Source organism: Bos indicus, chromosome 5, assembly GCF_029378745.1.
Source record: "Bos indicus isolate NIAB-ARS_2022 breed Sahiwal x Tharparkar chromosome 5, NIAB-ARS_B.indTharparkar_mat_pri_1.0, whole genome shotgun sequence".
Taxonomy (NCBI): domain Eukaryota; kingdom Metazoa; phylum Chordata; class Mammalia; order Artiodactyla; family Bovidae; genus Bos; species Bos indicus.
This window is the reverse complement of record NC_091764.1, coordinates 97,653,332-97,668,411: the sequence shown is the minus strand read 5'-3', so window position 1 is coordinate 97,668,411 and position 15,080 is coordinate 97,653,332. Positions and strand designations below refer to the sequence as shown.

Below are 15,080 nucleotides of genomic sequence, written 5' to 3'. Positions count from 1 at the left end.
GTAAGGATGGCCTCAACTGAACAACTGGGGAAAATGAGGAGAGGTCAACAGTGTTGCTGGAGGATCCAAGATCTACTCTGAAAGCAGATAAAAAACACCGGAACCAGCAATGAAAAAACATACTTATTCAACAGACTAAAGCATATACTAAATCTACTCTAGCATAAAAGACTCCAGGTAGAAAGATAACCCATGACAAAAGTATAGGCTCATCTGTGACTATATAAAAGGGGTTAAAAAAAAAAAAGAAAACCCTACCAACATTAAATCAACCTTTTTCAGAAAACAGGAAAAAAGGAAATGTTTCTTTTTATGAGGCCAATGTAACCTTGATGGCAAAACTCCAACAAGTGCATTATATTAGTAAGAAAGGAAAATCATGGGGTAATCTTTCTCATGAACACAAATGTAAACATCTTAAACAAAACCAAATCAAATTCAGCAATATAAAAAAAGGATAATGTATCAGACCAAGTTTGATTTATTCTACAAAACTAACAAGAGTTCAGTTCAGTCGCTCAGTTGTGTCCAACTCTTTGCAACCCCATGGACTACAGCATGTCAGGCTTCCCTCTCCATCACCAACTCCCGGAGCTTGCTCACACTCATGTCCATAGTCAGGGATGCCATCCAACCATCTCATCCTCTGTCATGCCCTTCTCCTTTTGCCTTCAATCTTTCCAAGAATCAGGGTCTTTTCCAAAGAGTCAGCTCTTTGCATCAGGTGGCCAAATTATTGAAGTTTCAGCTTCAGCATCAGTCCTTCCAATGAATATTCAGGACTGATTTTCTTTAGGATGGACTGGTTGGATCTCCTTGCAGTCCAAGGGACTCTCCAGAGTCTTCTCCAATACTACAGTTTAAAAGTATCAATTCTTCAGCGCTCAGCTTTCTTTAGAGTCCAACTTTCACATCCATACATGACTACTGGAAAAATCATAGCTTTGACCAGAGTAAGTTGTCTAGGTTGGTCATAGCTTTTCTTCCAAGGAGTAAGCATCTTTCATGGCTGCAGTCACCATCTGCAGTGATTTTGGAGTCCAAGAAAATAGTCTGTCAGTTTCCCCATCTATTTGCCATGAAGTGATGGGACCAGATGCCATGATCTTAGTTCTCTGAATGTTGAGCTTTAAGCCAACTTTTTCACTCTCCTCTTTCACTTTCATCAAGAGGCTCTTCAGTTCCTCTTCACTTTCTGGCATAAGGGGTGTCATCTGCATCTCTGAGGCTATTGATATTTCTCCTGGCAATCTTGATTCCAGCCTGTGGTTCATCCAGCCCGGCATTTCACATGATGTACTCTGCATATAAATTAAATAAACAGGGTGACAATATACAGTCTTGACGTACTCCTTTCCCAATTTGGAACCAGTCTGTTGTTCCATGTCCAGTTCTAACTGTTGCTTCTTGACCTGCATACAGATTTCTCAGGAGGCAGGTAAGTGGTCTGGTATTTCCATCTCTTGAAAAATTTTCCAGTTTGTTGTGATTCACAGTTACAGACTTTGGTGTAGTCAATAAAGCCATGTTTTTTTGGAACTCTCTTGAGTTTTTTCTATGATCCAACAGACGTTGGCAATTTGATCTCTGGTTCCTCTGCCAAGAACAGAACTTCCTTAATCTGATTTTTAAAAGTTACCTGTAGAAAAATCTTAGCAAAAACCTAATCATGAAGTATTGGATGCTTTCTCCTCAAATCATGGAAAGCAAATACAAAATGAAACAAAAATACCTAGGGATTCTATTATTTTGTTCAATATTGTATTGGAGGGGGGGCCGGGGAGTGATCCCCAGTCAATGTAGTAAGGCCACAAGGAAAAAAGGACTGAAAAAGAAAAAAACTTTCTTCATTTGTAGACAAATGATTCCATAACACAGAAAATTCTATTAATAATTTAGCAAGATGGTTGGGAACAAACTCAATGCTCTAGGGTAAGAGAGGAAAAGGAAAACTGTATTTCTGTATTCCAGCCACAGCCAGAAAATGAAATATTAAATATTTAGAATATTCTTTACCACTAGCATTCAAAAGCATTAAATGCCAAAGAATAACTCCAATGAAAGATAGGCAACCTTGATAGAGAAAATTACAAAACACTAAGGGAAATTAAAGTTTTAAATATATGGAGGGATATACCATGTTCATGGTTTAGAAAACTAATATTATAAAGATAACAATTTTTCCTAAATTGCTATAATCCTAAAGCAAGGCCACTCAGAATTCTACTAGGTGTTTTTGTTTTTGGTGGAAACTCAGAGGCTGATTCTAAAATGTATATGGAAATGCAAAGTGTCAACAACTGCCAAGGTAATCTTTGGTACGAAATATTAAGGTAATACTAATCAAGGTAAGAAATACTAAGGACATACACTGCTAGATAAATCTGCTATAAATTAAGACAATACAAAAACAAGGTGACCCAGGGAACATTAGGGTCCAGAAATAAACTCATACAAATATAATCACTTTATTTACAACAAAAGTAACAGGAAAGAAGAGTAGGGGAAGAATGGTCTTCTCAAAAGAGATGGTACTGAGTCAGTCACATGGAAAACAAAATTAAACCCCTGTCTCACATCATACACAAGAATAAATTCCAACATGGATTAGAGATCTAAAATAAGACAAGTTAAACAAAAAAAAGTTAGGAAAAAACACAAGAAAATATCTTTGTAACTAAGCAGTAGGCAAAGATTTCTTAAACATAACATAAAAGGCACTAATTGTACAGGGAAAAATTAATAAGCTGTGCAACACTAAAAATATGACTTCTTTTCATCTAAAGACACTACTGGGAGAGTGAAAAGGTAAATCACAAGCAAAGATTTATATAAAACATATCTTTCTCTATAGAGGCAAGTATAAAGACGTACCAAAAATTATTACAGACGACTTTTAAATGGAAAGATACACCAGTCATAAATGAAAAGATTGAATTCTTTAACCATAACAATTCTCCCTGAATATGTATGTAACTTAATAATGCATTAATACACTGAATAAAGAATTTCTAGAAATCAGTAATAGAAAAATGGGCAAAAACTAAGAATTGCAATTCACAGAACATGAGTGACCAATAAAATAATTTCAATATCAAACAGAAAAGTTTGTATTTTATTAATAATCAGATATACCTTTAAAACTATTGGATTGGTAAAAATTCAGAAGTCTAACAGTACCAAGTACTAAAGGAGAAACTCATATACTTCTGGAGGGTATTTTAAACTGATACAATCACTTTGGAGAGCAGTCTGAACAGATATATTCAAGTTGAATATATACACACCACATTACATGGCAATCCCACTACTAGGTTTAGACTACTGCTTTTAATGGCAAAAAATTGGAAACAGTTTAGATAGCAGAATAGAAATAGAGAAACTGTAGAATGATCATACAACGAAACCACTATTTAGCAAAATAACTAACATAGATTTGTGGATCAATAGGGATCATCTCAAAACTGATATATTTGAAAAAGGCAAGTGACAAAAGAATACATGAGACTATATTAAGTTTAAAAAGTAAAAAGGCTTAAATTTGTATCAGTATACACAGTAAAAAAATACACACACACAGAGCAAACCATGCATGACAAAGAAACACATCAGAAGCTGCCTCTTAAGAAAAAGGAAGGAAAACAGAATTGGGGAAGGAGACGCAAGAGCTTCAAATTCTCCCTATGTCTTTTTTCAAGAGAGGAGGAAGGGAGGTTCAAAAGCAAATATGGCCGAACACTAAGGTTTGACTAAGTTGGATGGCAGAAATTCTGTACTTTCTGTATGTTAGAACCATGTCATAATAAAAGAGTGGAGAAACTAACAAAAAAAAAAATATAGAAAAAAAGAAAGCTAATTCATTCAAGTATCAGTATCAATAATGACAGTGTTTTGGATTTTCTTCTTTTTTATTTTCTAAACTGTCTAAAGAACATGCATCACCTCTATTTGAAAAAAAAAAATCCTAAATGAAGAAAAAAGAGAAAAGGACAAGTAGGGGGAAAAAATCCACTGACTTATTAGTAAGGGCTAAAACATGTATATAAGTAACTATTAAACAAATGAGATGGGATATAAGAGACACAGGTGATCAGTTAAAGAAAGAATATACTGTGCAAGGTGTGTGCCTGACAGTTTGGAATCAAAGAAGACATAATGGAAGGGAGTCTTTTGAACCTGAAAAGAGAACTTGTTTAGTTTTTGAAAAATTACAAATACACTGCAATATATAAAACTTTAAATGATACAGAAATATTCTTAACATATTAGCATGCTAAACTTTTAAACCTTTCTCAAGATATATTTGCTTGCATATTTTTCAGGGAATACACAAACATACATGTTTATTAATAGTATATACATATATTATATGTGTAATGTATGTGTATATATATACATGTATGTCTCTCTGTGTATAGGATATATTGCATTTTTGGAGGCAATCTGCCAGTATATATAGTAATATAGTGTGTGCACATATATATGTCTGTGTGTGTGTGTGTGTGTCTGTGTGTGTGTATATATACACATACATAATATAGCTTTAAATTTTAAATAAAACTAAATCTTAATAACATTATTACACACTTAATTTTAAAAAATCATCCTTCTATGTCACTACACATCTCATCTATTGAATGACTAATATTTCACACATTTAATATACTCAGATGTATTTCTGTGTACATATTACAAAGAATGCTCAGCACATACCCCTGTACAACTGGTTCAGTATGTCTGTAAAACAGCTCTGTGAAATGGAAATTCACCAGCACATTTCCCTCTGAAAAGGTTCTACCAATTTCACTTCACAAAAGTATATGAGAGCTTGCCAGCTGTTACCTTTCTGGCCAATGCTAGGAATAATCAACTTTATATTTTATGGCTCTCCTATAGTGTATTATTTTAATTTCATTTCCTTGATCACCAGTAAGGCCACACAGAGTATTTGGACTTCAGAAACTGGGGGTATGCGAACAACCGTGATTATAAACAGAGGGTCGCAGAGAAATGAAAAAGTACATTTGAAGATCAACAAATTATTTAATTTCATTAAAACACATCAAGAATGTTAAGATCATTTGCATTTATGATGAGTTTGTGAAAGACAAATACCAACTTAAGCATTCAACCAGACTTTTTTCTTTGGGTTATGAGACTACCCTGGAGGGTTTTTTCAGTATGGCAGTGACACAATTAGAAACCAAGCTTTGGAAAATTAATTTAGGAACAGTGTGTAAACTTCCAGGGAGGAAAAATCAACAGGGAGGAGACTAATCATAGGCTAAAATTCAGGCCAGAGATGATGAGAAGAAAAGTAGAGTGGAAGAATTAGAAAAAGAGAAGAGATGCATTAGAAACATACTATTTACAGAGCCCAAATCAAGAAAATTGGCAAGTTATTAGATAACAGATGGAGTAAGCATGTTGATGGTTAAAGAAAAAGTGCTTCCCAACCAACTTGCTGCTGACTACTCTTAGCGAATAAAACTGTAAAGAAATGTGTACAACGGAAGGAAAATACAAATGCTATCAGTGAATCACCTCAATTATTGAAACAGAAATAATATTTCTTGGGTACCTGAAAGATCACTGCTTTCAATTCGTCGGAGATCTGAATCAGCCCAGAAGAGTTTGCCCAATCTGCTATCAAGAGCTAAAGCAACTGGTTTACTTAAACCACTGAAAAAGAGGACCTCTCGTTCTGTTCCATCTAAAGCAGCTCGTTCAATTTTGGGAGACCTTTCCTGAAGATTGGTAAAATACATATACCTGAAAAGAAAGGAGGAAACTCTAAGTTTACTAAAGTAAGAAACCACACAAAATGAGAATATTTCTGTTAAGACAAAAGGAAGCAGTCATTTTTTTTAAGGTTTTTAGGGTTTTAGAGTATTTTTTAAAGATCATGGAATACATTCCTTAATTTCAAAAATAGTAACAAAGGTTGCACAGAAGTTCTTAGGGAGTTAACTTTCAGGAATTAATAAAACAAAACGTTAGACACAGGCACACTTATGCTTTTGGAATAATACGATAAATAAAAGATAACAGCAGTAATCAGATTTGGACACAAACTTAAATTTCTTTTCTAGTCCATTTCATAACTGAAAATAAGTCATATGTGAATTATTTCTTATATTTAACTTCTTCAATTCATCTCTTTCCTGTAACTCTTCTGAAGTAAGCTACTTTCCTTGCTGAATTCCTTATCATTCATTCATGTCAATTAAGTACTATTAATTGAATGCAAAGCTCTGTATTAAAGACATACTAGTTCTTATCATAAAGGAACCTAAAGCCAAGAAAATATAAGCCTGAAAATAATCAAGTATAAGGTAAACTGGAAAGGACTAAAGAGGCACAGATATAGACTAATGGGCATCTAAGAGAGGAGGACGTCACATTTGGGGGAGGGGAGCACAGGGGAGATCAAGGGGAAATTATTGGAGGATGACATAGTTCCAACAGTTCTGGAGGTATGGGTAGAAATGACAGATAAAGCAGCAGTGCCTAAGGAAAGACATTCTAGGCAGAAAAACAGAGAAAGCAAGAATATAAATGGGATAAATAGGAAGGCTGATGAGGGTTTCAGATTCCCCCTTGGTAACATACCCTTTTTCTGGGTTTACCACAATGGCTCGAGGTCTGTCTTGCTCGCCCTTTAGCACCACTCCAATTGATCTCCCATCTAATCTCGTTACATTAATGACATTGGTGGCCTCGCAAGTCCAATAGATGTAGCGGCTATAAATATCAATGCTGAGGTCATAGGGCTGGATTTCTAGGTTTTGATTCGGAACTGAGCTCACAACCACAGTAAAGCCCTAAGGAGGGAAAAAGAAACATACACAGAACATGAGACTCCAAGCCAGACAGCCCTGAGATTACTCACAATACTTACACGCATGTGGTCACACACCTGAGTGGAACTCTTACATACCAAGGGACATTTCTTAGTGAGCATTTGAAATGTTCCCTTGGTTATTATGACACAAAGCAGAAGAGAGACAGAGGCTGTTTTAGTTGCTCTAAGAACATGACAGTGCATTAATGAGACATGGGAGTGAGAAGGTGGCAGCTGCTTCCTATAAACTCAAGACAGCTGTGGCTAGAAGAACACTGTAGAGATAGCTCTAAAGCAGTGGTGCTCAACCAGGAGCAATTCTGCATTTGTAAGTACCCCTGGAGAAGAAAATGGCGACCCACTCCAGTATTCTTGTCTGGAGAATCCCATGGACGGAGGAGCCTGGCAGGCTACAGTCTAGTCTACGGGGTCGCAAGAGTCGGACACGACTTTGCAACTAAACCACCACCTACCAGAGACACTGGTCAATGTCTGGAGACATTTCTGACTGTTACACCTATGGGAGTATAACTGGCTTTTAAAGGGGCAGAGGCCAGTGCATGCGGGCCTAGTCAGTCATGTCCAACTCTTTGCAATCCTTTTGGACTATAGCCCGCCAGGCTTCTCAAGCCCATGGGGTTTTACAGGCAAGAATACTAGAATGGGTTGCCATTTCCCTCACCAGGGGATCTACCTGACCCAGGGATGGAATCTGTGTCTCCTGCACTGCGGGTGGATTCTTTACCTGCTGAGCCATCAGGGAAGCCTTACTAAACATTCTTTAGCCTTGCTAAAATGTGATGTATAGGTCAGACCTCCCCCACACAGAATTATCCAGCCAAAAATGTCAACAGTGTGTAAGTTGAGAATCTCTGCTCTAGAGACAACAGCAGTTAGTCAGGGCTACAAACCACATCTATCAGTCACGTCCTCTAATCCGCAAATCTACCCCCTCAAAACAATTAAAAAACAAAAAACAGACACTGTTCATCTGTTTTATCTGAATAAATGGTATTTTATTTACTCGGCTTCTCCAAGGTAACACTCCTTAATGAGGCTGTCTGATTTATTTGCTACATCTCTGGCTATATAACAACAGTTACAATTTCTATCAACTGGTTATCAGCCAATCAGTCCTGACCTATACAGTGTAAACTGCATCTGTAATATACAGCTATAACTATACCTTAAATTATCTCTCAGCAGACCTAAATACATTATCTCCTCGCTCTTTTGTCAGATCAGATATTAAAAAAAAAAAAACTAGCAATCTAATTTTCATACATTAAAAATCTAACAACATTAGTGCTATAAGGAAGATGACAAATAATTATTTATAGTGATCCCGGTGTAATACTGCTTGGACACAGAAAGAAAGCAAATTATGGCAGTGTTGTGTGACTCATGATTAGAATGTAAGCACAGATAAGATGTGTTGATAATATTTTCATTCCTATGCCACAGTCACCAAGTAATATTTACCAAAACAAAAACAAAACCAAAAACCATTAGATTAATAACAACATATCTTAGATGCTTTTAATTTTACTGAGATTGTGTTTTATGTTTCCTATTCTCTGGAACTTTTAAGTAGTTACTAGTAAAAGAACTATTATTTATAGAGAACCTACTGTGTAACACATAGTAGGCTATGTGCTTTATATTCCTTTCACCTAAAGATTCGTAAGAATCCTAGTGAGTGACAGAGCTGAGATTAGAACCAAGGGTCTATTTGCTTTCAAAGTTTCCAACACTCCATGTAAACGAAACAAAATATAAAATGGAATATAAATGGATATGGGTGTACTGACAAAGTCATTCTAATATATGAGCAGAAGTTATTTTAATACAATACCATCTTCATTTCAATAGCACTAGCAAACAACTGTTTACTCAAAGATCATTTAGGAGAGAAAAAATGCTGCCAGGTTCAGAATTCCAGTTTTACACACACACACACACGCACGCGCAGAATCATGATAGGATGGTTGGGTGGTCCAATAACTACACAGAAGAACTGGATTTTGAACTGAGCCCTGGATTACCTGGCTGCCATCTTCTTGTGCTTTTCGGATCATGTTTTGTCGTGAATCAATCCAATAGAGTTGCTTGTCCAGGGGGTCATAGTCAATGGCCCGGACATTCCGAAGGCTGTGGATGGGAAGGATGATGTCAGGGCTCTGCTGTTCATCAATCACCATGCGGTTGATGGCACTCTTCTGACTGAAGAGCAGGAAAGTAGTTGGAGCTTAAAGAGAGAAAAAAGCAAATATGAAACAGTTATCCTAAGTCTCGGATCACTCAAAGATTTGATTGGCCTGTTGTCTGTATCTCATAAAAAACAGACATGTATGTTGAAGACTTGTATGAGACAAAGCCCTTTGGAATGCCTTCAGAACTCTTAGAGGAAACACTGATCACACTCTGGTTACTAAACCAGTTATGAATTTATGCCATGACACAGCCAACTAGCCAGTTTTTCTCTGTCCGATGTCCACAGTGGCATCAGCACAGGACACCTGATTTCAATGAAGCATTTGACAAACAAAATTCCCCTGCCTACCAAGTAAATAATCCTAACTCCTCCCTCATCTATTCTTGTGGGTGAAAGGAAGTCTGGGTCTCCATAGGTCAGAAAAGAGACTTCAAGAGTGGTTTTAGTCTCAGTTCTCACATAATTTAGTCACTTGATCTTAACTACAGCCTTCAACCTCTTTGGATTGAAATTGACTCAACTAGAAGTTTATAGTTATGCTGTCCTGCTCACTGAGTTGCTATAAGACTTTTATAACATAAGTAAAAATTAAAAGGTAAGGTATTATGTCAATTGTACAATGTTGTTGTTTAGTCACGAAGTCATGCCTCTTTTACAACCTCAAGGACTATAGCCCGCCAGGCTCCTCTCCATGGGATTCTCCAGGCAAGAATACTGGAGTGGGTTGCAATTTCCTTCTCCAGAGGATCTTCCTCATCCAGGGATTAGACCCACATCTCCAGCATTGGCAGTAGGATTCTTTACTACTGAGCCACCAGGGAAGCCCCAATTGTACAATACCTGAACAAAAAAACTATAAGGCATTATATAAATGACAAGTAAAAATAGCTATTGCTTCTTATTATCAGTAGTCGCAACAATAAATGTGATGTTAGTAGGAATGAAACAAACCCTCGTGGGTTGTAGAAATATAGGCTTTGTTTTACATTGTGGGGATGTAATGGTTGCAAGGAGAGAGAACCATTAAAAAAAAAAAAAAGTCACACACTAGTTGATGCCTGAAGTCTACAAAACAGGGAATGCAGCCGAGACAACACTTCCCTGTCCCAGGGACTAGGCCTCTGATTACTATGCAGTCATCTTTAATGGAGGAGAGTATCCAGAAAAGAACACCATCTGACAAAGCTACCAAAACTTCAAAGTCTAACAGTCTTTTTAAAAATCTTTATTAAAAGAAATGTAAAAATCCCCAAATTATACTCTCTTCTCTTGTTGCTCAGTCATCACCTAAATCCAGCAGAATTTTGTCCTTATCAGGGATATAAACATAAATGGCCAAAACAGAACTCCTTGCTTTATCTCCCTCTAAACCCCAGTCTTCACAGTGCCCTTACTTGTGGTTCCCTGGTTGATGTTACACCTACACCCAAATGCATATCAGCTTAAATCTTGAAGAAATCATTGCTTCTCACAAAGAAACTTGGTATTCACAACCCTGAAATTATGCTTTAAGTTCCCCACTGGCTGAAAGTCCACACCTAGCTCAGAAGATTTAGAAAATATTTCAGTGACCCCACTGAACTCTTCATTGTGTAGAGTCCACAGCACACTGATTTAACAACTTTCAGCAATTTTAGTAGAACCAACACCTTAAGTAGTAAAAATACATGTCACAACAGAGTAGGTAACAAGTCTCCCATTAAAAAAAAAAAGAATTACTTTTTGGCAGTACTACTTCCTTATAAATCAAGAAAATAGAAAAAAAAAAAAAAAGAGGTCCTGAATAGTAAGCTTCCAACAAAATAGCATATTAAGACATACAATGAAACTCAGAAGACCCCATAGTTTTAGCTGCCAAATTTTCCTGCCTGGGAAATAATTAATCAAACATATATTAGGCTCCTAGTTATGTTTCACTTTGTACTGTTTTTTTCTTTCTTTGAGTCAAATTTTAATCTTTAATAAGCTTTCACGATTAGGTGAAACATGGATGATGACAAAGCCAAATATGGCTCCAGATAAATACTCATTTCAAAAAGTCTATGGGTGACATCAATTACAGTTGACTAACTAGTTCCAGGAGAAAGCTGACGTTTTGACTTATTTACAAAAGGGACAAAGGATATTCAGTTTTGTAAGCCTAAACCCATGCTAATTTATATCACCTCTAACCACCACTCCCTCGTCTCTTGCAGAAGGCTTTCAAAACGGTCCTGTCGGGCTGTCTCAGCGTTGCACTCCCACATGCAGAAGCTGGAGGAGAAGGTGTATGCAGGCAGGAGCTTTTCTGCTCTCCTCCGAAGACACAAGTGTTCACCCAAAGCTTAAAGAAAGGTACCACTCTGGTATAAGAACATTGTAAGTGAAAAGCCCAAGCCCACCATGTTGGACTGTGCCATCTCTGAGCTGTGCCAAAGGCCTCGAGTAGGGACTGAAGTCCAGGCCACACTTGGGTAGCCAAGTCAAGCACCTGTGCAGCTGCATGTGCCCAGAGGAAACACCTTTTCTCAATCTGCACAAAGCTGCCACAGAGGCCAACTGCTTCAGTACTGAACACAGCATTATACAATGTGGCCTCCTGCTTCCTCTCTGACTTAATCTCTTTACACTCTGTTCCAGAGACACTGGCCCCCAGGTGTTTCTCCAACATGCCAGACATGTTCCCCGCAGGGCCTCTGTATTTGCTGTTCCCCTCTGCTTGACAGGTCTTCTCCCAGAGAGCCAGCACAGCTCATTTCCTCACCTCCCTCAGTTCCTGACACAGTGTCACTTTTATGCCAGGACTTCTCTCATGATCCTATTTAACATCAAGATCCTCCTATTCACCCTTTCCTGCTCATAATTTTCTCCATAACACTCATCGTCATCTACCTCATGATATAGTTTACTTATTTAGTTCATTATCTATCCCGATGGAACACAACCTCCACAACGGCAGGGATTAATGTCTGTTTCATTCAGCAATACGTTCTTCATTGGCTCATATAATGCCCAGTGTGGATTAGCTGTTCGGTAAATATTCACTGAAAGAATACATGAGTAAACAAATGAAGACAAAGCATGAGATGACATCATTAAGGAGAGCCCTGTAGCCATGATTTTGAAAGGAAACAAAATTATTTCCAAGAACCGGGGGAAAAAAAGAAACAAGCATTTACTTAGAACCTCCAGCATGCCACACATCATACCAGATGTCTTCTAGTCCCCCAAATTATTCCACTTTACAGGTGAGCAAACAATAGTTAACTAATTTTTAAAGAAAGGTTAAGAAATTGTTCCCAGGTCACAAAGCTGCTGAATGGAAAAGCACCTGTTTTTCCAAATCCTGTCTTGCTTCTTCATTCTTCTACTGAACAATGACTTCTTGAATGACTACTGTTTGCCGAAAACTATTTTAGGCACCTTAGATATACATCAGTTAAAAAACAGGAAAAAAAATTGCTTCCTGGAGTTTACATTTCAATAAACAGACAGTAAGTAATAAACATAATAAAGATGCTATAGTATATAAGTAATGAGTTACACAGTATACCGGAGAGTGATTAAGAGTCATGGGCAAAAGAAGAATTGTAGGTAAGGGGCACTGGCAACGCAAGATAGGGTGGAAGGAGAACTTGCAACTTTAAATAGGGCAGATTAGGTCTCTCTGGGGAGGTCATGATTAAGTCAAGACATGGAAGTGAAGTATATGCATGCAAATATTTGCAGGAAAACATTCCAAGTAGAGGAACTACACAGTACCACAGTCCTGAAGTAGGAGTAACTGGCACATGTGAAAAGAGCACTGAGGCTAGTGTAGCTGCCATGGAGAGAAAGAGAAAACAGTAAAAGCTGAAGTCAGAGAAGCAAGGGAGTGGGGAGGCTGTGAAGGAACAGATCGTGCAGGAACTTGTAGGTCATTAGAACGAGGTTTTCACTCCCCGTGAAATAGGAGATTTTGAGCAGAGAAAGGCCAAGATCTGATTTAGCTTTTGAAACACAGGTCCAGGAGTAAACAACACAACGTTAGAAAACTTTCTGAGGGCAAGTACTTTGTGTTAAACTTCTCTTGTAATCTCCTTTGGGATTTAATACATCTCTGCACAAATATTAAATAATACACGTTACAAAAAAAATACATGGACAGGAAGCCTCTGGAAACACTGCTAATCATCTCAGAAACAGCCCAAGACAGACACTAGGGATACTCAGCAGTGATTTCTCATAACCTTCATTTACCAACTAGAACACACTGGTATAAACATCCCAAACAATGACCTCGAAAGGCCCTTCCATATTCTTCTATCTCCATCCTCCATCACTTCCTACCCCTATTTTCTCCTTCCAAAGTCAAACTCCTTTAAAAAAAAGTCTACATGACACACACACACTATTATCCCCTTTCTGTGCTCCATTCACTTGTTGATCTATTTCCATCTTTCACTGTTACTTTCCTGAAATTATGTTCTTTCAGGATTATTAACAACCATCTCACCTGAATATCCAGTGGATATTTTAGGCCTCACCTTACTCAACCTCTCAGCAGCAATCACAACACAGTCCTACTCTGAAACAATCTTTTCTCCTGCCTTCTGGGTCGTATCCTTTGGCCTCTCTGGCTGCTGCTCTACAATGTCTACTGAGAACTTCCCTTCCACAAGCACAGCTCCTGAGGTTACCAGACCCCTTCTTTTCTCCAGACCAGGAACTGGCAAACTACAGCCCACAAGGTAAATCTGGCCTGCTGCCTGTTTTTATAAAAGTTTATCAGAAATGATCCAATTTTAAAAACACATCATCTGTGGCTGCTTTCACATCGCAGTGGACAGGGCTGAAGAGGTGTGTGAGAGACTACAGGCTTCATGAAGCCTACATATTCTCTCTGGCTCATTCAAGAAAAAGTTTGCTGACCGCCAGATATACACCTTCTCCCTAAGTGCCCATTTTAAATACATGCTGGCATTTCTAAAATTTATGCCCCTAACTTCATTTCTTTTTCTCTGAGCTAGAGATTACTCTAATTACCTATTTAATGTTTCTATCTCCCATAGGAAAATCAATATAAACCTGACTAAAATTCATGTTGATGTATGGCAAAACCAATACAATATTGTAAAGTAATTAGCCTCCAATTAAAATAAATAAATTTAAATTTAAAAAAATCTGATACAAACTAATACAATTATGTAAAGTTTAAAAATAAATTTAAAAAAAACCATTAAAAAAAAAAATCTGACTTGCTTTAGCAAAACACAAACTAATGTGTGACAGAGACTCCAAATCATTCAACTATAAACTGATGTTCTTCCTTTTTCAGAACTAAGCCTTGTGTGAGAACACACTAAATCCTTGCCTATGTGACCTCCTATACTTTCAGGCACAGAATAAAGTAATTTCAGTCATTCATTATATCCAATATCCTACAGCAATTGTTACCTTCTAACATAGTGAATCATACCCTACCTTTCTCCTACAAATCTACTTTTCCTGATCTAATTCTCTATTTCTTTATCATATCTATCAATTTCTAATTTGTTCTTATGTATCCAAAAGAACGTTCACATACATGTGAGTCATAAATCAGGATTCCCCAAGCCAACAATGTTTTGTTATACACTGTGTCCTGGTGTTCCAAGCAGAGTGTGTGTGTGTGTCTCTTTGTGCGTGTGAACCCAGATTCATGGCTAGATGAGACGACCTGCTACCGTAAGCTAGAATAAGGTGGCAACCACTCACTGCGTTCAGAGCCTGTGCTCTCTAGCTTGCCTCCCCATCTACTTACTATTGTTTCATACTGGCTACATTTACTCATAAGCCTGGCCTCTTGCACACTTACATTTTTCATCTTTCACCTATTCTGCGAATTTCAAAGGACAAGGAGATTATATTTTGTAGAGTCTCTTTGCTGTACTATTTGTACTGTTCTTTCCTTCCTTCACCGTGAATAAATATGAATTATGTCTAGCGTACATGCATGTTCTCTCAAAGAAGCTATGCAAATTTTGCTATTCATATTTAATCCCCAAGGATAAAATACTTACT

The 15,080-nt window shown here is 37.4% G+C and overlaps 1 protein-coding gene across 4 annotated transcripts in view; it reads right to left on the bottom strand.

Moving 5' to 3' along the window:
- The window catches only part of LRP6 (LDL receptor related protein 6), a 178,359-nt gene that overhangs the window by 29,950 nt on the left and 133,329 nt on the right, over window positions 1–15,080 (bottom strand). For all 4 annotated transcript variants that reach the window (XM_019961541.2, XM_019961542.2, XM_070790068.1 and 1 more), the window contains 3 exons: window positions 8,890–9,092; window positions 6,613–6,824; window positions 5,582–5,772 (listed from right to left, as the gene is read on the bottom strand). In XM_019961541.2, the coding sequence (XP_019817100.2) occupies window positions 5,582–5,772; window positions 6,613–6,824; window positions 8,890–9,092 (606 nt within the window). The remainder of the gene's footprint in view (window positions 1–5,581; window positions 5,773–6,612; window positions 6,825–8,889; window positions 9,093–15,080) is intronic.